This window comes from Caloenas nicobarica, chromosome Z (genome assembly GCF_036013445.1).
Source record: "Caloenas nicobarica isolate bCalNic1 chromosome Z, bCalNic1.hap1, whole genome shotgun sequence".
NCBI classification, from domain to species: domain Eukaryota; kingdom Metazoa; phylum Chordata; class Aves; order Columbiformes; family Columbidae; genus Caloenas; species Caloenas nicobarica.
This window is the reverse complement of record NC_088284.1, coordinates 74,033,695-74,056,050: the sequence shown is the minus strand read 5'-3', so window position 1 is coordinate 74,056,050 and position 22,356 is coordinate 74,033,695. Positions and strand designations below refer to the sequence as shown.

Below are 22,356 nucleotides of genomic sequence, written 5' to 3'. Positions count from 1 at the left end.
TTTTTGTATGATGGGGTTCATAGTCTTGGATCCAGAGATCTGTGGCTTCCTCCGGTGTCTTGTTCAGTTCCTGCAGTGAGACTGATGGGCTGAGTGGTGCTCAGGATGGTGGGTGGGCAACACCAGTGCTTAAACAAGTGGGCTCTTATAGTCCTCTGGATTGCCTGCTTGCATCATCTTTGGTCTTTTGTGCGGGCATCACTGGGAGGTGATTGCGAAAGATGGAGAAGTCTCGAAGGGTCTCAGCTTTGCCGTTAGTGCCATGCTGGGCGTACCATAAGATGGAGCTACGTGCTCTCCAACATGCACTCCACCTCCTGTGTCAGCCAGCCAGCCTTTGTCTGTGGCTCCTTAGCTTGTCATTGATGTGTAAATTGCAATTCACCTTATCCCCGATGTCCCATCTCCTGCAGCTGGATGAACTGGTTTTGCCACAATGTTTGAGCCATTATACTTTTCAGTCTCTGACAGGGACACTGAATAAATATTTTATGAGGCTGGTGCACCTGGCTTTGCAGATGCTGTCACACGAAGTTGCGGACCATGTGTGCAGTTGTCCACTTACATGTGGGGACATGTGTGCTTTCAATAGAGAGCTTCAATCTTTACCAGCCAAAGGGAAGGCAGGGGAAGGGGCGGGCTGTGGCAGTGCAGATTAACCCTTGTCATGCAACATGAAGGGGCTGTGAAGGAAGCGCCTTGTCTGTGGCAGTCAGGAACAGGGGACTCTGTGTGTGTGCGTGTTTGTGTGTCTGTGTGTGCAGGGATGCATCTTTTCACAAAAAGAAAACTTGCCTATACTCCCTATGTCTGTGCAGCCTCAGTGCAATACAGGGTACAAGAGCTAATGCAGGTAACAAACTCAGGAAAGCAAAAAAGAATTACTGAGATGTTCATTTACCAGGGGTAATTAGGGCCCCGCTAAACTGCCCATATTGCTTCCACTTCTAAGCCAGCTCAGGAATCTCTGCATGGCACTTTTGTCACAGAAACAGATCTGCAGGGTGACATTTGCTCCCCCCACCTTTTTTATGGGACATGTGTGCAAGTAACTATGTGGGGGAAAAAGCTCACTTCAGGTGTCCTACATTGATCCAGAGGAACAGAAGTAAAGAAAACACCTGCAACGTAATACATGTATTCTTGAGAAGGAATTTGTTTAATCACAAACACCTGCTTGTCTTAATCACAGTTATATCTTCTTTAAAAATCTCACATTTTATCCATACTTCTCATATTGCATTAGAGAAAAATTAGGACTACCATTTTAAAACAACATTGCGGTTATATCTGAAAGGCCACTGTTCTGCTAGTAAGGGTTTCCCCTCACAGTTTAGAGTTAAACTGTGTCAGCATCTTCTCAAGCTTTAGTGCTAGTGCCATGTTACCTTTAATCCTTAATTTTCCTGACATGAAGGCCAGGGTTGGCTTTAGTTTACCTAAAAAGAAGAAACAGAACCATCGGAAAATGAAAAGGAACTGCACACAACCTGCGCACAGGAACATGTAATGCCACTACATTGAGACCTAGCAACTATATTGCTACAGAGTTCTGCTGTAAAAGTTGTGCACATTTAGGAAACACAGATTAGAGATGCGCAGAACAGAACTCCAACAGATTGACTGGATTCTTTCTGAAGCTACACTTCCCGCTAAAATTTAAATACCTAGTTAAAAAAAAAACAGTGTAAGCTTTTGTGGTTTTGCTGTTCACAGAACATGAGAGTTCAGAAAAATCCCAGAGGTTCTATCCTGCACTTTCACTTGAGCCACAGAAAGCCAAAAGCTTCTCCATCCCAGGATCACAAAGTGAGGAGGCTGTCTATTTGCCCATCAGCAGAAGGTTTTCTGGGCACCCATACCTCTGCCTGCCCTGGCAAATGCCTCTGTCACTCACCTGTGAACATTTTCACAAAGTCATCACTTGACATGCTCATAAACACATCAGCTGTCACAGGAGGCTTTCCAAAACCAGCGCTCCCACCATTGGTTTTCAGGTCAATATACCAAGTGCCTCCTTCATCACCTAAACAGACAGTGGAAAGAGGTGACAAGGCAGCAAAGAGCGCTGTGCCCTCCCTGTTCCTCCCAGCCCAATGGCCGCTGCCGTGTCCGTTTGGAGCAGTGACACAATACTACATCTGACAGCGGTGCTCCGCAAGAAGCAACCACTTGCCCCATGTTCTGTGTGCAGGCCGAGCCAGCCTCTGGCAGACCCCCCACAGCACCACGTATCAGGGACATGGGCAGAAGAGCACAAAGGCAGCACTTTGCCGGCAGAGCTGGTGGCGGCTGGCACTTTAAACGGGGCCCTGCGAGCACCCCTGCCGATTGTCACACTGACCCTGTGACAAAGCCTGCCTGCATGCACCCGGAGCAGCAGCAAGCATCCTGCCTGCTGAAGTTGGTTCTGAGAAGGAACGTCATACAGAACAGAACACAAGGTGGTCTGTTTTGGGATCAGCTAGGAAAAGTGAGCGTTTCTGTTTGAAAACACGAAGTGCCTTTTGCTAGGAGTGTGAGCATGTGAAGGTTTTACAAGCAATGGTCTTACCAGATAATTCAAACTGAAAGACACCCTGAGTAGTTCTCACATACTCTTCACTCATTGCCCCCTGAATAACTCTGAATGTTTCTGCAACAGGATTGGCTGAAGTAGATTCTGTGTTAATCTTAGGTCCTTCAGGCTGGGATCCGCTTAATTTCTTCTCCTCTTTGAATGCTTCAGAAGCACCTACAGGAATGACATTATTTTTCTCTTACAAATGTAAAACAGTTTAAAACTGCATGTAGAAATATTGCACAGAGAACTCTGTTTGAAAAGACATAAGCTTCACAGTAGGGAAAATGAATATTTTCCCATTTCAGTATGAATACTGATAAATGATGTTTTTAGCACCTGGGAATCTGAACAGGTGTAGAGCACTAAAAGTAATTCTGCAATATATTTCTCTTCTTAATATGTCAAAAGAAAAGTGAAAATAAAACCATAGCAAAATTCTAATTCTGACTGTTCACAGTTCATCACACACTTAGCACATCATTTTCTAATGCAACCTACATACTCCTGACATCACTCACAAAAAACAGTGTCTTTAATAAATACCACTTTCACCTCAAAATACTTCTGTCTTCTCTGTCTTGCTAAAAACATTGGTATTTTCATTAATTCTTCTGCAAAGGCTTTTAAGCTCTACATCAATTCACTGCTTTAATCAAGTTTTACTATACTGCCATGAACACATACATTTAACAAGAAAGGACAGCATTTGCAATTTACAACGCTGATCAAGTTGAACAGCCTCTGAAAATATTGTAGAAAGTCTCACATGTCTCTTAAATACAAAAAAAATAGTTAGGACTATTCTGTGAGTCCCTACTAAATAACCCGCATTGCGAGGCCCAGGGAACTAACACCGCGTGTCCCTGGCAGTACAGTCCTAGTGCGATTGCTCATACAGTATTTTCAAGGGAAAGGGACTGTTCAGACTTTGCCGCCTCTGCCCTTCTCCTGTCCCTATTTTGGCACTCTTGTGAAACCTCATCAGTATTCTTAGTTGCCCTCCTATTTGACACACTACAATTCTGAAAAAGCAAAACCAGTGCTTTTCTAAAAAGGACTTCTCCATTTAATCTAAGAGATATTTAAATGGTGTAAACCATGCAAGTTTTATCTAAGAAGCATTAGAGGCCATACGCTGCATTCTTTTACTGCTGCAAAATGTGCTGTTGCTATTTATTTTTTCCAGCAATATTTACCTGTGACCTTCATACTACCACAATTCAGATTGTTAAAAAAACATCCTTCAAAATAAGCCACTGATTTTATAACATGAAAGTCCTGCAGGAGGTAACAATCTTTCCCTAGCTTTAAGTACAGAGTAATTTCCATAAATCATACCCTCCAAATGAGAAAAGGGTTTTTGCCACATAGCTTGAGCGGAGTCCAAGCTCTTGGGAGAAAAGAAAAAACAACTTGAAATAGCGAGGGCATTCATTATTATCAGAAATGATAGCCTTTCACACACAGTGCTTTCCCTACCATATTTTTGTTTCAGGGCTGTTGTGTCAATTGGAACATCCAAGAAGAAGTCAGGTATCAGTGAGTGACCTAAAATGGAAGAAAAATCTAACAGTAAATCCAAGTAAAGTTGAACAGCACAAACAGGAATCTACTTTGTAAGAAACTACAGCCAGGTTTAGAAGGAAATCAACTACAATTTGAAGGAAAGACATAACATGAAATAACATGTTTAGAATTTGTTTCATTGAAAATCTGACCTGGAACCCTCTTGCAGTTGCAATGAAAAACATGTGAAGAAGAAGGAAAAAAAAATCTCTCACTAGCTGGTAAATAGTAATATATACATCTACAGTGCAGGTCCATTTTCTTTTCATTAAAGTATTTTTTTAATTTAATAAGCACTTGCTGATTAGAATTTCAGTGGACTCATATGTGCTTTCCAGGAAGTCATGTTCTGAAAGCTGAGGCAATGCAATTTTTTACAGACTAATTTAAGAGCCCCTAGAAACAAAACTGTATTAATATTCTCCATACTTCCTTCCTGAACTTACTTCTCATCTTAAAGATCTGTTTTACCTGGTGCAATTGCATAGACATCAAAATCCTTAACTCCTTCTTCTCTCAGCAGATCTTCATCAATAATGAAGTTTCCAGTGAAACTTTTTGGTTTTGTTAAAATGCAATATGCAGCATCTGCAAGAATGTCGGTTTTCCTGCACTGTTTTTCTACTCCAGATCCTCCCAGCATATCCATAGCAGCTGTATGTATGGCTAGAAAGTTTGGAGGATAAGAAAACAAAGCTTTAACACTGACAACATGAAATTCCTATTTCTCTGGCAAGTATACAAACTTTGTTTTGCTTTCACACAAAAGGAAATTGTAGAAAGACACAGCTATTAAATACTACCAAGGAACAAATAATTCTCTACATGCACCAGTAAAAACCAGAAAACTATTAAAGGAACCAAAACGTGGATGACAGGCAGGACTTTTTATAACGGTCACATTTGTCTATCCCTTTATCAATGCCCCCCCCTGCCTCGGATTTCCTTCTCAAAACACGAAAAACCTAACAGGACAACTGTTTTCCTCAAAGTGAACATATGACACATCAGTCATTAAGAGGTTATTTCACTTGGTGGTTATCACACTGAAAATCTTCATGCTTATTTTTAGCCTTGTAGTAACTCCCATGAGATACCAAAGGGTCTTTCATAAGTTGATGAGAAACAAAGTAGCAAAAACTCAAATAAGTTGTTCAATATTCCACATAAAGGCTGTGTTAGACCCAAGAATAAAATCCAGATCTCTTAAGGTTCTGGTTGTTTTATTAACCAATTCTAGTAACTTCTGCACCATTCCATTAGTCTTCTTTATGCTTCCCCACAAAGGAGCTACTGACATTGTGACAAAGGGAGGGCTACAGATGCTGTCTGTCTGGACTTCTGTGAAGCCTTTGATATGGTCCCCCACAACATCCTTCTCTCTAAAGTGGAGAAGTATGGATTTGATGGGTGGACTGTTCAGTGGATGAGGAACTGGCTGGATGGTGGCACCCAGAGAGTCATGGTCAATGGCACAATATCTGGTGGGACACTGGTGACATGTGGTGTCCCTCAGGAGTCTGTAGTGGGACCAGTACTGTTTAAGATCTTCATCAGTGACATAGACAGTGGGATCGAGTGCACCCCCAGCAAGTTTGCAGATGACACCCAGCTGAGCCTGGTTGACATGCCTGAATTTGCCTTTCTTTGGTCCTCTGAAATGTGACCTGTCCTGCAAGACAGCAGTTCAGAGAATACTTCTGTCAAATACTCTGACGAAATTTACCAGGTTCTGTTGATGTGAATATATTCCACTATTCTGAGGATTCATTAATCTGTTCAGTTTTCCTAGCCCACATTTCTGCCACTTCTCTGTTAGTGTCAGCTATTGCCTTTCTGAGCAGAATAAGTCTATGTGCACAGACTGAAGCAAAAAGGCTTTGAACAGCTACTGCCTCATAGTCTGGCTGCACACTGTTTCATAGAAGGTGCTGCTGTTTTTCCTCTAATGCAAACGAAGAGTCCTCCAGTTCTATCCCAGGACAACTTTTATTATTCACAAACACTCTTAGTGATGGGATTGCCCCTTGCCCTTTTGGTAGGCTTCCTCTTTCACTTTTAGACAAATGGAGAGCTCCTGGCATCCTATTACCAGCATACTTTCACATGTTCAGAGTCAGATTAATGAACAGATATTGGCACCCATATTAGCACTGAGGCTAATCAAATTTGTATGAGATTATAGCAGATTTTTTAATTCAGAACTTTGCAACAGTATTTTAGATACCATGGGAGCCTGTAACTCTTGTCTCTCTGGTGATCATACAAAAATAGTTAATTTTCTCACTTTTGGAAAATAACTTTTAAAAGAACATTTTTTTATACTGGAGAATTTGCTCACCTAATATTTCTAACAGTCTTAAACTGAATGAGCAAGAATGGATTCAGCAAATACAAAGCCCTGTCTGCATACCTTTGATTTTATAGAAAGCTTAATTTCTGTTTAAGTTACTTTGCAGCATCTCACAGAGAGAAATCTTTATTTAGAAAAACACTTATTAGACTATACTGTTGTCATTTGTAAACTGAGTCTTCCTGCATTTCCAAGCCTCACGTTCTGCAGGTTCCTGAGGAGAACAGATATTAGCTGCACTCTACAACAAGTGCCAGCTTCTGTATTGTCATCTTCTTATTTATTTTAGCAGGTACAAACACGTTACCAAGGGCACAGTGGCACTGTAATGCACAAAATACCACTTTCTTTGGTTTGGGTTTCCCTCCAGTAAGAAAGTCAGATTTTGTAGAAGCTTAATCATAGATATCTTTTAATACCAGAACACATCTGGGACACTGGTACTATTACTGACATTTGGAATGCTAACAGCACCTGCAAACACCAGAAAAAAAAATGTATTCAACTATGCAACGTAAGACTAACATAATTTCTGCCTATAAAGCTAGCCAACCCTCTGAAAATCTTCTCATAGTAAGCAGGTGGACAAATTCTCCCAGGTTCCATTTTCCCTTGCCGTGAAAAACAGGAGGCTGAATTATACAGAGGGGCAGGGGAGAACACCTACATTGCAAAATAAAGACCTAGTACAGCATGTTGGTCTCTTCAGGAAGAATTCTTTAGCTTTTAACAGTATGTTGGGAGACATAAAACCACAACAGTACTGGATGTTTTCTATATCGTATCCAGAATCATAGAGAGAAGGTGTGGCAGAATCAGAAAGCTATGGACGGTGCACATAATGTGCCTATGCAGCGTGTAAATATGTGCATTTACAAGACACAAGTAAACTTGTAACACCTTTTGTGTGAGAAAATCAGTCAAATTAGTCATGTTGTCTGCAGCCTGATACAACTCTGTCTGAATAAGATACTCTGGATAAATTCCTTCACTGTCCCTAACTCGCATGTACAATTTACATTAGATAATCAGTCAATGACCAAAAAGCACAAAATGGTAGACAAAATATCACCTCTGCTAATCGAAAAGCAAATTACTCCTCTGTATAGGATTTTGAGGAGTTATAAAACCTATTTAGCAGCAGCAATTTAGGGATAAGTCAGGTGGGATAGGCATGAGGTCAAGGGCACTAAAAGGTTCAAGAACCAAGTTTCATGGCTCTATTCCAGACAACAAAGATAGATCCTGGGAAATCTTCACTGAAACTTTTCTGAGGTTTCCCTGGAGCACTCAAGAAGCAATGATGTGGAAACAAGTGCATTTTTCTTCTCATTGCTTCAGAAATAAAAAAATTCAACAGAGACCCAAAACCTGAAAGGTAAGCTTTCACTCCCCTGCCAGGAGGCCAATCCAGACCTTGAAGTTACATGTGCAGTTGCCTTCAGTACATCGAAGATGAAGAGCTTATCCTCTTCAAAACACACAGTACAGGTTTTGTGGTAACAAAATTATCACGAATAATTGTCATTCAAAAAGCCAATCCCTTACCAAAATATTTCTATGGGTAAAACTCATTGTGTGAGCAGAATGATGAAGCATCCATTTACTGGGAGAATTTAGGATGTAAGCATCCAGACTAATGAAACAGGACCAGGTCTGTCAGACATACTAACCAAGTGTTCAGCTGAGTAACACCTACAGTATTTAAACAAAGAGACTCAGCTGATTTTGTCTGAAATAATTAAGTTTTGCTCATATTCACTTTAGAGGAAGCAAATCAGAGAGCTTCCACACCAGAAGTCAAAAGGGGCCCGCAACTCCTAACAGGAAAATCTTGAAAAGTGTCTGCTACAAACATTTCTTACACTGGAGCACTAAGCCCAGAAGAGGGTCTTAGTTCGTATTTTTATTTCCTCTTCCTTCTTCCCTCCCCCCACTAGATAACGAAATAAACTCTGCTGTTGTAATGTTCCCTAACACAATGACTGGGCTCACAACATCAAAGGGCAGGACTACCTCCTGTATTTACTGATTTTAACATCAGTATCATTTCTGTACATTGATGTGTTTGGGGTGAAGAGACTGGCCTCTTTGGCAAACAGCTGACTACAGCTCAAACAGCAGCCCTGTTCCTCACAGATCCACAGACAATAAACTGAAGTTAATACAGCGTGGGAGTATTGAGTTGTTTTTCTTCCATAGAGCTCTTTGATTTCCTGTAACTTGCAAGCAGACGGTTCTGTGAAGAACCATTTGCTGACCCATTATGCCAAAACATGTGGGAACACATTTTTTAAAAATTATTTCTGCATTTACAGAGGTATATATCCTGTCAACTCCATCTACACTCTTGCAATTTAACTAGGAAGGAGTTCTAAATAGTACTACATACACAGACGTTTAGTACCCACTAATGAAAGCATGCCAATACTTCTGTGATTCTGTCCATACCAAAACTCCAGGTGCTTAAGAAAGAGAACAGACAAGCCAAACATTACATAGATGCTTCAGCCAACTGAACGGGTTGCAAACTAGCTGAAGATGAGTTTGGATCAAAGTGACAATGGCCTAGTGAGAACTAGGAACGAAAACCAGCATCCATGCAAGATGAACAAAGAATACGCAAAATAACAGCTCGGTATCCTGAATCAATTCCAAAGAAGTTAGAAGTATAATCAAAACACAGAAAGTCACTATTTTAGTACCATTAAAAAAAAATCACCTGTTTTAGGCCATAAAGCATTGACAGCAACTTCTCCTTTAAATTCTTCTGCCATTCCCAAGACACACATGGACATCCCATATTTAGAAATGGTATAAGCTAAGACAAGAAGTACAAAAAAAATATAAAATTAACGCTCTATCAACAGGACTTCAATTATGAAGAAAAGGCAAATTATTTGTTCATAAGGAGAACTAAGTTATGGGGGACATCTCCCTAGAGTTAAAATATCTCCCTTCTTCCCACCACCTCCAGCAGATACAAAGTGTAGCCTGCTATCTTTTCACTACAAATAAAATGAGAGCTACGCATGTTTTGACAAAAGCAAGGACTGAAGCCTAGCCGTATGGTGGTTTTGTTGCACTTTTCATACACAGCACAAATTTTTCAACAGCCCCAAGGTGTACTAGCTGCTAACGACCAAACTAGTATTCTATACAAAACAAAAAGGGGAAGAAAAATAATAAACCCATTTCTAAATCCTTGTAATCTAATTATTCTGAGAAGAGAAACTTCTTGAGGAAAAGAACTGGGACTTGCTGGAGGAGTTTAACATGACGAGTGTCTGAAATTGAAAGGATTTTTTACAGTTTTAAAATGAGCAACACTAACCTCAAGACAAAATGAGGTCCTTTGCCCACCTCAAAATTAATTTCCATTTTAAAAGAGAACATCAAACTTTATTAAATCCAATGTGAAGTTGAACTGGTAAGAAAACAGATTCTGGGTTTCAATCTCTATTTGGTACAGAAAATATTTTGTAGTCTTAAGAAGTCCAATGAAAAAGCACAGACCTTGAAAACATTGAAAATACAGAGGATGTATTAGGCCACGAAACTTGCACTATGTTTTCCCACAAAACAATTTATTTTAGGTTTGGTATGAAACACTTCGGGAACCATTACTCCCAGTCTGTATAGAGCGCTAAGGATTTATGATCTAGCATTCTGGGCTGGCACTCCTGCACATTTCACCAGGTATTTACATGGTTCTTGAAAAAGAAGGCACTGAATGCTACTCACCACAATGATTTTTGAACCATGTGGGATTCAGATTCAAAGGTGGGCTGAGGTTCAGGATATGGGGGTTCCTACTCTTCTTCAAGTAGGGAAGGCATGTTTTAGACCTGAAAGATAAATTCAGACAAGTCAGTTATCTCTTATTTTATGGAACACAGGAAAAACCATACTAGCAGACCATTATTTTCATTTTCATGAAGCTGAGAACCTGCTCTTGTATCAGTTATTTAACTGAAATAAAGAAAAACAAAAAAATCTGTCCTAGCTCACTTATCTCAAGCCTAGTATTCATTCCTACTACACTGAACCACATTCTCCAAATAGTGCAGAAGCATCTCCTAAAGCTGATTTTCCAGATGCTTAGAAGCCATAATCTCGTTGTAATAGTTCTGGCAAGTGCAACAAACCACTGTGGCAACAAGCAAAATTAACAGTTCAAAGCATCATTTAGTCATAAATGCTTTGCCTTCTGATCACATACCTATTCCTTCTTTAAAATCATGTTAAAGAAATATACTGTATAGTGAAAGGCTATTACAAATATTCCAAGCAAAACTAAAAACCTATTCTCTGCTGATTGGAAGACTCACTATTTCATTCAGCTTAGAATTTACATATATCTGTAAATCATAACTTTAAAGAAACCATCATTTGACTCCACTTTTAGCAGTAGGGTGTATGTTTACTTTTGGTCTCTACTGGAGAATTTTTAATCAAGCTTCATAGCAAGAATGGCGCTGCAGTGGACTACACTACTGACCTACTATTCACACATTTCAACAGAACCCACGCATACTGTCAGCCACAGACGGGACACCTTCAAATGCAAAATCATTAAAGTAGTAAAGTAAATAATTTACCACCCGCTTACATGTTCTGTGGTCTCAAATCTTTTCAGTGGCAGTGTGTGAGGTTCACTAACAGACAGATGTCTCAATTCCTTAATGCACGGGAACCAAGAATGCATCAACAGGTATACTCCGTGAGGTGGGACATCCTCCTTACCTCCTCCACACAGGCAAAAAATCCACACAATTTTTTTTTTACCTATTATAGCTTTCTCAATATTAAATTGCAAACGGATCTCTAAAAATTACAAACAGAAGCAAAATATAAAGCAAGGGGAAGAAAAGGCTGAAATGCTTGACTAGGTCTTCCAACTAACAGCTATAAAAGCAGTAGTAATTTGTAACTTCTTTTGAGAGGCATTAATCTTTCGTATACTCTTCCATTTGCAGTAACACAGAACTCATTTTTTAATCTTTTCAAGGCAGAGTAGCACCCAAAGGAAACATGACTTTAAGAACCCTCCATTAATATGGAATAGCTAGATGTACCATCAAGGAAGTGATTGTCCCTGTTGGGTGGTGTGGAGTAAACAGAGCTTGCCACTGGCAATACAGTGGAATCCATTCAGAGATTTAGCAAGATATATCCACAAAGTGTCTTCTGGAATGCCAATTTTGCTTTCTGCACACAGAACCACTTACAGTCTTTCGAATGCAGACATCACAAGGTGGAAGCACAGCAATCACACACTGCAAGCAGAGGTTTTCATTCTTCCACCCTTTCACTCTCCATGCCATCTACATGCTGTGCACGTGTCTCTCTGATTCAGAAAGCTGCTATTCAGCTGTGTTTTTAAACTATCATAATGGCAAATCCCTTCACTGATTCTTAGCAAAAGAACATTAAGGAATATAATCATATCTGATAACCAGATTCATCTGCACAAAGGAGAATTGCAGACACTGTAACAGATAAAACTTGATACAAAAGCTCCTGATCACATCCAGCAACAACTGAATTGAGAATCCGCATCATTCTAAGGCCTTTTTTTAAAAAATACAACCCTGTCAAAATAAAAGTTTTCATTTTGAAACAGAGGAACTTTGAATGGCACCCTGTAAATCTAAGGATGAGCCCACCTACTGAATCCATTTCCAAAAAATAAGCAAAACAAGGACCACAGAAATTGTGAAATCAAATCTTGGTATAGTAATTTAAATAAATGACATAACTGATTAGCTGAAAGTAGGTGGAGAACACTTTAGATCATTAAGATACATCTAAGATTAAGTTATGTAATGTCTCTAAAGATGAGAAAGAAGCTTATGAGAAGGAAGATGACAAACAAGATGTTGCATTTGATGTATGAAAAGAGTTAGTCATTTTGCCTGAAAGAGCAGGCAGCATTTAACAAAGCCAAGCTGAAGCTCCATTTGAAATAAATGAGTTTCTGCTTTCTACCTGCATGGAGGAGCTTGTGAACACTTAATGAGTACAGTAATAAGGCTCCTGTTTTCTCCAACTTGCAATGAATTCTTGCAAATATTAATTCCAAATCAGCTGGCAAATAACTGAGCAATTCCTGTAAGCACATGTAGAACACTCGCTCTCCAGGTCCAGGGCAGCAAGACAGCTACACGATTTCTCAGAAAAGCTGAGATAACATCGTACGTTTTGTTACAATTACTTTGCTTCCCTCTCTCAGCACTTACGTAAGGTAGGTTCCTCGTACATTGACCTCCATCATTAGATTGACCTTCTTCGTTTCTGTTTCCAAAGTGCCAGTCAAAGAGATGGCGCTTGCATTGTTCACCAAAATATCAATCCCTGGTTTCAAAATAAGCCATTTCACATTAGCATTTAAAGACAAAAAGCACAAATAAGGCAGGCTGTTGTCTTTTTGTTCGAACAATCTGCCTGTTACTGTCTTCTCCACACCTTAGCCTACCTCCAAATGTCTTCACAGCTTTCTCCACGGCATTAATGATTTGCTCTTCTTCCCTCACATTAACAACACATGGCAAAGCCTTTCCTCCAGCCGCTTCAACTGCAGAATTAAAAAATTAAACATTTAAAAATTTGCTCTCAGAGGGAACAAATAGCATAAACCTCCTGAGATCTCTCATTTAATGACGTGCTTCTAGAAGGCATTGAAAATCGCACTTTTACATTGTGACCTTTTTACGTGTTGTATAAAGAACAAGGAAACCAAATCCAAAACTCAACATTGAGAATGTCTATAGTACTGTGGAATAACTACTGAGGGGGAAAATTACTGAAAGTAATTACTGAAGGTACACTTATTGAGAATAAAGTTATAACCACATCCTCGGCACATAAGGCAGCTGCTCGGCCTGCGAGGAATCTGCTCTGCACAGTTCCCGCTCCCCACCAGCCTGGCCTATGTTCTTGGATGTCAGTATATGGGGGGAGCCCAGTGTGCTGGCACCAAGGAGAACGGAAGGTGGAACGGTGTGGAGATACTGCGGCCAGGCTCTGTGTACAAGGCAGGTAGAGGAACCAGATGGTACTGTGCACATAGTTGCTGTCAGATAAGAGAAAAATATTCCAGTCCCTCCAAAATGCTAGTTGCTGAGCTAGCAGGTGTGGCAAAATTTGTCCTGTCGATGAACTTTGCTCATTATAATCTCATTATAATACCAAAACACACCTCCATCCCAAAAGCTACCTGCCTCCATCATAGCTCTATTCTCTCTCAAGCATGCTCTCTGAATTATTTTAAGTCTATACCTTTAAAATCAAAGCATGAGAATTGTACGCCAATCAATAACAAAGGTATGTATGACTAGAGTCACTCAAGCTCCACCTAAATGTAGAAAATAGTATAAAATACCCCAACAATAGGGGAAAGTTAGGGAAGACACCATCACTGAGAAGTCACGGAGTTAGAATCGCAGACTTCTGGGATCAGTTGATGGGCTGAAGCTATCTTTCTTCTTTTTTTCACTTTTGGGTAAGATTTGCACACTTGTTTATACCAATTGTTTCCCCAGGAAACTTAGAATTCAAGCTTGTATTTGTAATCATATTAGTAGTGACATATAGTCATCTTAAAATATGTATATATTTGGTACCAAAGCGTATTTTTGCAACTAAAGTGTATTTTTGCAGACAGTATATTTTATCAATGGCAATCTAAAAGAACTTGTACCTGTTGCTTTAATAAGCCTCATTATCAGTGGATCCAGTTGTGAGAATCTCTCATTGGATGCACTCAGAACTATAGTATATATTATAGTATTCGTGAATCTGTGCGTGTAAATTCAATGACCATGACCTGGCCCTGCACTACTGATGAACCTGTAATCATGTGAATTCAATGGAACACCGGACTGCCTGTTGAGCACGATTAGACCTATAGTGCTGACTTGAGGTCACTTTGGTTTAATAGGCATCACTCAGAAGCTAAGCTCAGCTGCCCCCAGCCCCCAGTAACATACTGAGGACAAGCTGGAACACAAGGGGGTTTCGTTTCTGCCAAGTTAACCCTTTTAACTCAATAGGTGCACACATACATCTCAATTAACGTAGCATTTTCACATCCATACACATAACTCTTAATTGCACTAATATTTTGATACCTCCCAGCATTCCCGGGAGGCAAGAGAAGCACTAAGCTTATTTTATTAAAAGTGAATTGGAGCTAAGAGAGTCTATGCATCCACTCGGATGTAACAATTAAGGTAGGGCATAAACCCAGCCTAGCACTTGAAGCCCACCCTGATTTATTCCAACTTACTCTCTGCTGCAGCAGTGTAGATAGTCCCTGGGAGAGTACGATGGGGCTCGGCTGTCTTGGCAGCTATCACAACGTTCGCACCATCCTTGGCAGCTTTCAAAGCAATGGCTTTGCCAATGCCCCGGCTTGCGCCCGTGATGAAGAGGGTGCATCCTGCTAGTTTCCTAAAGGTTGAGGGTAAAGGGGGAGAACAAAGCAAAACTTGTACATCATTGACTTTCAGCATTCTTGAAAGGCAAAAGTAACCAGAGCAGTCTTCCAACCAGACGAATACCTTTATCATTTTACCAAGCAGCCCCTAAACACAAAAGAAACGGCTACAGCCACAATGAAGTACAGCGCTGCTGAAGGTAAGACCACTCTCCGAGTTTGCAAATACTATAAAGCAAGAAGGTTACACAGGTCACCCAATTACAATTCTCTTTTTGTAAAATGATCCAACGCACTGCTTACAACAGAGCTGCTACGTGCCCTAACAACAGAAAAGGAGTAAGTTGTAGAAATGAAATCCCAATTTCTAATGAGACAACACACCTACACAGCTCTCTGTAATTTACTAGTCACAGCTCTCTAAACAAAAAAACCTGCTGTCTCAAAGCGGTATAAAGTTCAAGTCCTGAACCACAATGCCAGCACAGGCTGCCACACCTAAGTGACAAAAACTTGATTTTCAGAAACGGCAATTACTTCTCTTAAAGGTTTTACACTAAACTCAACAGTTTCCCAGTAACTACATTTAATCCAACGGGTATCCAAAAAAATGGGTCACACTTCTCTTTAAGAAATCTAAACATTGTTCTGCAGTAAGCAGAACACTAAATTACACCCCCGCGACGGAAGAGGCAGATGGAAGTGGAGTGCTCAGCTTGTAGCTGACTAGTAATCAATAGATGTATTGTAACTAAGAAACTAATCAATTATAACTACATGAATTATTTCTTAGTATAGATGTATTGTACGTTAAAAATTTCAAAAACCTGTAATTAATATGCAATAATAGTGTGAATATAGCAACACAAGAGCATCCAGTTGTTGGAGCATTTATGGAGGATGATTCCCAGTGTTTCTCAGTGCTGATAAAACAAAGAATGCTGCTTAACAGTATAACTGACTCTGCTGTTATTTCTTTGTTTCAGTGGTAAGTTACTAAGTCATACTCTGCCCAGAGACCAGTAAAAAGTGGTGTACCACCTCCACTCCTGGACCAGTCCTGTTTGACAACTTTGTCAGCAACACGGATGAGACGACAAAATGCCCCAGGGCTGGACAATGGGTTCACAAGCTTGAGTACAGGGCTGCTATCCAGAGAGTCCCCCACAGGCTAGGTGAATGTCAACAGGAGCCTCGTGAAATTCAAGGACAGATGCACAGTCCTGCACCACCTAGGAAGAAAGTCCCTGCAACGACACAGGCTGGGGACCGAACGGCCAGGCAGTGCTCTCCTGAAAAGGCCTTGGGGCACTTGGCAGAGGGCAAGCTGAGCACAAGCGAGCAGTGTGCCTGGACAGAGGTCAGCAGCATCCTGGGATGAACGAACGCCAGAACCAGAAGATCAAAGGAAGGGATTGTGCCCCTCTGTTTGGCACTCACAAGATCACACGTACATCCTGTGATGAGTTTTGGGTACCTTAATACAAAGTATGTGTTGAGAAATGGGAGACACGGATGGCTGGAGGTTCAATGCTTGTGTGAGAGAGACAGTTCAGCCTGGAGAACGGCTTTGGGGGGACCTCGCACCAGCCCCCCAGTACATATGTGGTGATTGATGGGATGCTGTGGTGCAGCGCTGGAGGATGTGAGACAACGGGCCTTTTCAAGCTGGAGAAAGAGAGGTTCAAACTGGAGAAGTTCAGACTGTCCTCCCCATGATGAGAGTCAGGAAACAGAGCAGGGGACTGAGCTGTTTGCAGCCTTGGAGGTTTTCAAACCCTGAAAGGACAAATCCCTGAACAACCCTGTCTGATCTGTCAACTGATCTGGCTTTCAGCAAGAGGCTGGACTGGAGACCTCTCGAAGTGCCTTCCAATCTGAAGTATCCGATGATCCAATTTGGAAGAGTCCGGCCGCAGATTCAAGTCCTTTCCCAAAATTATTTTTCTATTTAAAATGTCAGGGAACATATTCTGTTCATTCCAGTTATGCTCTCTCTAGTTTTCTCCTCCAACCCTTCCTACACTGGCCATAACCCTCAAGTCTTCTTTTCGTCTCAGCACAACTACATCACCAGCCTACATAAACCTCCTTTTTCTCCCTAGGTTTACAATCACCACTGATTATATTAATTCTCTGGAGTTCCCTTCCTTCAGTTCTAGCTCCACAATCTGCAATTCTGTCCCTATAGCCCACAGAAATAGCGTTCATCAAAATAAGCAAAGCCCTGCTAACAGGAAAAAATAATTTTCACTTCATCCCTTCTGAAACACTGAGCTGACTTGATTTTTTTTTAATTCTTGCTTCTTAATTTTACTTCTAATCATGTGTCACTCAAGAAGTTTCATTTATCCTCTGCAAGTTGGTGTGACAGCATCCACAAAGCCAGATGCACCAACCTCTTAAAATATTTACTCAGTGTCCCCAGAACAACTGCCTAGAATTTAGAGCATTTCACTCTCCAAAGCAAGCTGAGAAGATTAGGATTTATTTCTTAACTCACTGAGCAGTCCAGTAGTTTACAAGTTCTTAAAGCATGTGCTTATCTAAAATTGCCTATGACCTGTGTTGTGAAGGTTGCATCTTTATTGCTTCTATTGCAGCTGAATTCTGGTAATAAGATAGAAAAATGTCAAATTCACGCCTGTGCCCTGCGGCCTCACAGATCTTGAAAAACAATGAAGATAGGTTCCTTTCTGACCAGGCACGATTGCTGATACAGAAACCCACAGGCCACATCAGGGACACTTTTAACAACTTGCTTACACATACATTAGGAATGTAATTAATAATCCTGTTTATAACATAGAGGTACGAATAACACCAACTCATCTTCTCAGCTGCTAGCAGTGCTGGCTCAGAAAAAAGGCTCAAAATGCCTCTAAACCAAGACCCTATAGTGGAAGAAAATCTGACTGCCAGGTAAGAAGGTACTGGCTTGGAATAAGAGAGAAAAATTAATATATATGAAATTACAGACACACTACCCAGCTTGGATCAAAGTCCTCCAACAACCGCTTCCATTGCGAAATGCCCCACACAAACCAAGGATCCTGACGGAGGTTCCCTGCAGTTCTGCAAGTCCCCACCTGCCCCCTTATCTCCTGGACTGTGCTGCTGAGAAACTCCTCGGCCCCCACCTCTGGTGTAGCTCAGGCTGCGCAGACACCAGCCGACGGGAGTGGAGGGGAGGGGAGGGGAGGGAAGGGAGGGAAGGGAAGGGAAGGGAGGGGAGGGGAGGGGAGGGGAGGGGAGGGGAGGGGAGGGAAGAGAAGGGAGGGGAGGGGAGGGGAGGGGAGGGGAGGGGAGGGGAGGGGAAGGGAGGGGAGGGGAGGGAAGGGAAGGGAAGGGAAGGGAAGGGAAGGGAAGGAAGGGAAGGGGGGGGAGGGAAGGGGAGGGAAGGAAGGGGAGGGGAGGGAAGGGGAGGGGAGGGAAGGGAAGGGGAGGGAGGGGAGGGGAAGGGAGGGGAGGGGAAGGGAGGGGAGGGGGAGGGGGGGGGTGAGGGCAGGGCAGGGCAGAGGCGGCGGGCGCGACGCGGGGGAACAGCGGAGCCCCTCACACACCGGCCGGGCCGCGGGGACGGCGCTGCAGGGCCTGCCCCGAGCAGCCCACCATGGCGGGATCGCTCGTATCCTGCGGGATATGGCCCATTTTCGGACGCCTGCAGGCGCTGTCCTGCGTGACCCGCCTGGAGTACCCGGCACCACCCAGGCCTCGGCCGCAGCTCCCCGCCCCGACAGGCCCCCCGCGGCTGAAAAGCTTTTACCTCAGCCTCGCCCCCAGCCCCGCGGCTCTGCCGCCGCCGCCTGAGGAGTGGAGAGGGGGTGTCGGGGTGGGCGGGGGGCGCGGGAGGAGAGGGGACAGCGAGAGCGGCTTACCCCGTGTTGGGCAGCATGGCGGCGCGGGGCGGGGCGGGGAGGGCCGGGGAGCGCCGCCCCGGGGCGGGGAGGGCCGGGGAGCGCCGCCCCGGGGCGGGGAGGGCCGGGGAGCGCCGCCCCGGGGCGGGGAGGGCCGGGGAGCGCCGCCCCGGGGCGGGGAGGGCCGGGGAGCGCCGCCCCGGGGCGGGGAGGGCCGGGGAGCGCCGCCCCGCTCCGCTCCGCACAGCCGCCGCGGCACTGAGGGGCGGAGCGGCCGGGCGAGGCTGACGGGCGATGCAGGGTCCTGCCGCCCTTCCCGGCCCGCTGGGTGGGTGTGAACGTGAGCTAGCAGGGTGCCCAGGTGGTCAAAAAGGGCAACAGCATCCTGGCTTGTATCGGGAATGGCGTGGCCAGCAGGACTGGAGAAGTGACCGTGGCACTGTACGCGGGGCTGCTGAGGCCCCACCTTGAATCCTGTGTTCAGTTTTGGGCCCCTCATCATAGGAAGGACATTGAGGTGCTGGAGAGAGTGCAGAGGAGGTGATGAAGCTGGTGAGGGGTCTGGAGCACAAGTCTGATGAGGAGCAGGTGAGGGAACTGGGGCTGTTCAGCCTGGGGAAAAGGAGGCTGAGGGGAGACCTGATCGCTGTCTGCAACTGCCTGAAAGGAGGTCATAGCATGGAGGGGGTTGGTCTCTTCTCCCAGGTAACAAGTGATAGGACATGAGGAAATGGCCTCAAGTTGTGCCAGGGGAGGTTTAGATTGGATATTGGGGAAGAATTCTTCCTGGAAAGGGTTGTCAGGTGTTGGAACAGGCTGCCCAGGGCAGTGGTTTAGACGAGGTTCTTCGCGACATGGTTTAGTGCTAGAGTTAGGTTATAGTTAGACTCGATTCTGAGTGTCTCTTCCAGCCAAAATGATTCTATGATTCTATCTCCCACCTCCCCAGTTCATCAAAATGCCTGTGGCAGGATTGTCTGTCTTCTGCCTGCCCAACTGTATCTGTCCCCTCTTTCACCTCCTCTTGTCCCTCTCTTATTTCACAGTAACTGCGAGGTTGGCCCTTGCACCCAAATCCTGCACCACCACATCCACACGTAACTCATCCCACATCATCTCCTCCTCCCTCTGATGCCTGATGAAGGCTCTGGCCTCCTCTTGCCCTTGCCATGCTGCCTGCCTGTGGCTACAGCTGGCAGGTCTCCCACCAGCATCCACCTTTGGCTTGTCTTTTCCCCCTTCAGCTTCTGTGCAGAGATCCTGGGCAACATCCTGAGGGATTCAGGTTTCACAGTGAGTCGATGCCAGAAAGGGAAATCACGCAGTGGGACCAAACCCACTGTAAGAACTGAGGCAGACAGTTTTACTGACTTAAACAGAAATCAAATTAAGCTGTAAGCAGATGCACTGGCCCTTGTGTGTTGCTTACTGTCACTGCAGTTCACATTGTGACATAGTTGCAGGCTCCTGTAGGAAAAATGCATGGACCAAGCCGATGGGCCGTTCTGTTTCAAAAACTACTTTAACTTTGCAGGGTCAGGTATTTGGCCTTTTAATTTATGCAGCCACTGCTGTAGCATTGCAGCGACACCTCCCTGGCTGCCACTGCTCCACTTGCCATTGAGGACTGCTGTCTCTGCCACTACCCTGCTCTGACAACTGTTTGTAATTCCCCAGCCTTCAGCCACAGGTGACCTGGGTTCACCTGAGGAAGGTGATGTGAAAAACACAGACATTCAGAGGGAGGTAGCAAGAATGGTCCTAGTGAGCGATGTTAGCTAGGCCCCCAGTGTCCTCAAGACAGTGAGAAGATCTTTCAGGCCAGCGATCAGCTCTGAAAACACCATGTCTGCCTCAGCTGACAATCCCAACAAGCTTGCTTATGCCCTTCCAGTGTCACTGGCCCTGTCCTGTGTATTTGAGGGCTGTGTTTCATAGAGTCCCCACATGCTCCCCCTGCCTCAGTTCCATTAACTGATAGGAAAAAATTCTTCACTGTCTTTCTTGCACTGTTTAGGAATGCGTCTTTGTGGAATGGAAAGTTTTGGCTGTATTTTGGACACAGCTGCTCCCACAGAAATCTCCCTCTCATCTTGTCATCGAACCAGCTGTCTTTGGAGTGCACTTGTTTTCAGGAAAAGAGGAAGGACTTCAATTACTTATTTTTTTTTCCATGTAGGAGATTTTTTTTTCTCATGGCATAAACTTCTATGAGCTAATTTAGTTCGAAATATTTCTACATTACACAAACCACAGCAAGTGTCTAGTGCAGGCTTCCAGCTACTCTGGAGGATATGGAAACATATTCAATCCTTTTAGCACTACAACAGCCAGTTCAGAGCTGGTACACATGCTTTTCAGCGAGCCTCACCAGCCGCTCCACAGCAGTTCCCTCAGAGACTGATCAGCAGCAGGTAATGAAGAGATCAAGTGGCTGTCACAGCTCTTGTTAGTTCAGTCTCGGGACTTTCAACTGAATTACCAAAGATTCCAGGGCTTTTTTTAGAACTGGAATTTTCAAAAGGCAATACATTTCTCCCATCAGTGTTATAAACAGCCAAGCAGCTACCTCTGGAGCATCTTCTGTGGAACAGCTATTTCTATAGCCAGCATTATTTGCTAGCATCACCTAACAAACACAGTCTGTTTAACACAGCAAGATTGCATTTTCAGCTCAAAATAACTAAAACTTTAAAGACCCGTACTGTGTATTGTAAAGTTTTATGTCTGTTACCAAAGGGGGAAAAAACAAGGCAGTTTCATGAGTAAGTTACAGTCAGTTATCTACTAGCACATTTAATTTATCATCAAAGAGTTTGTCGGGATTTTAGTATTTCTTTTTAGGTTTTCTCTTGGTCAGTGATATAAGTACATGCAGGAGATTAGTTACCATGTCACACAGAATCACAGATGTCAAGCATTTGCATCTTTTCTTACTGTTTTACCTTAGAGAAACTCCTAAAATGAAGGTCCTATTTAATCATAATTACCTTTCTTAAAAAAAAAAAAAAAAGATACCTTGCTTTACTGATGATTCATAGAACTAATATATTTTCCTTTGCTTGTGGCCCTGTATTTTTTTCGCATCTTGCACCAGCATTTGTGAACTATGTGGGCTCTAAGATTCTTCTTTTTCTTTTGCCTGTACACCATACTCCAACATTTTCTGGAAAAGCCCAGGGTATTTGAATATCCTTGACTGACCTGAGCATTCCCTCAGAATAGCAGAGGAAGGAAAAATCTGACAGCTTAAGTATGTTTTAAGCTCCATTATATGAGGAGCATCCTTTACACTCATCAGCTCTCCTCTTATAGTTTGGCTGTTCTTTTGGAAATGTTAATCGTGAGTATGGTGTTAGGAATACTTCATACAATTAGATTTGCTGGAAAACGTAATGACCATTAGTTTCTTTGGAGCAGAAGGAAGAGTGCTGTATTATGTGTTTTTACAATGTCTAATACAACAGAGTGTTCTTACAATGCAGATAATGAATAACAGAGACCAGATTAATGGAAAGACAGTCCTAATATGTATTTCTAGAAACACTTCAGTTTAAACTGGTTTACTGAAGCTGAA

The 22,356-nt window shown here is 43.1% G+C and overlaps 1 protein-coding gene across 1 annotated transcript; it reads right to left on the bottom strand.

Annotated features, from left to right (window-relative positions):
* Positions 1-1,136: 1,136 nt before the first annotated feature.
* Positions 1,137-18,873, bottom strand: HSDL2 (hydroxysteroid dehydrogenase like 2). The gene is made up of 11 exons (XM_065657335.1): positions 18,801-18,873; positions 14,773-14,936; positions 12,961-13,059; positions 12,725-12,839; positions 10,227-10,330; positions 9,205-9,303; positions 4,601-4,795; positions 4,043-4,111; positions 2,555-2,734; positions 1,898-2,026; positions 1,137-1,439 (listed from the first exon to the last, which is right to left on the bottom strand). The coding sequence occupies exons 1-11, from the start codon at positions 18,815-18,817 to the stop codon at positions 1,327-1,329; spliced, it is 1,284 nt and encodes a 427-aa protein (XP_065513407.1). The 5' UTR covers positions 18,818-18,873; the 3' UTR covers positions 1,137-1,326.
* Between the last annotated feature and the right edge of the window lie 3,483 nt (positions 18,874-22,356).

What these genes read in the sequence shown, in the direction of transcription:
- HSDL2 (XM_065657335.1), bottom strand. An exon ending in GTACGAGGAACCTACCTTAC is followed by an intron (nt 10,331 to 12,724) that starts GTAAGTGCTGAG and finishes TTTATCTTTCAG; the next exon opens with GTCTAAAACATGCCTTCCCT. An exon ending in ATGGTTCAAAAATCATTGTG is followed by an intron (nt 9,304 to 10,226) that starts GTGAGTAGCATT and finishes TTCTTGTCTTAG; the next exon opens with CTTATACCATTTCTAAATAT.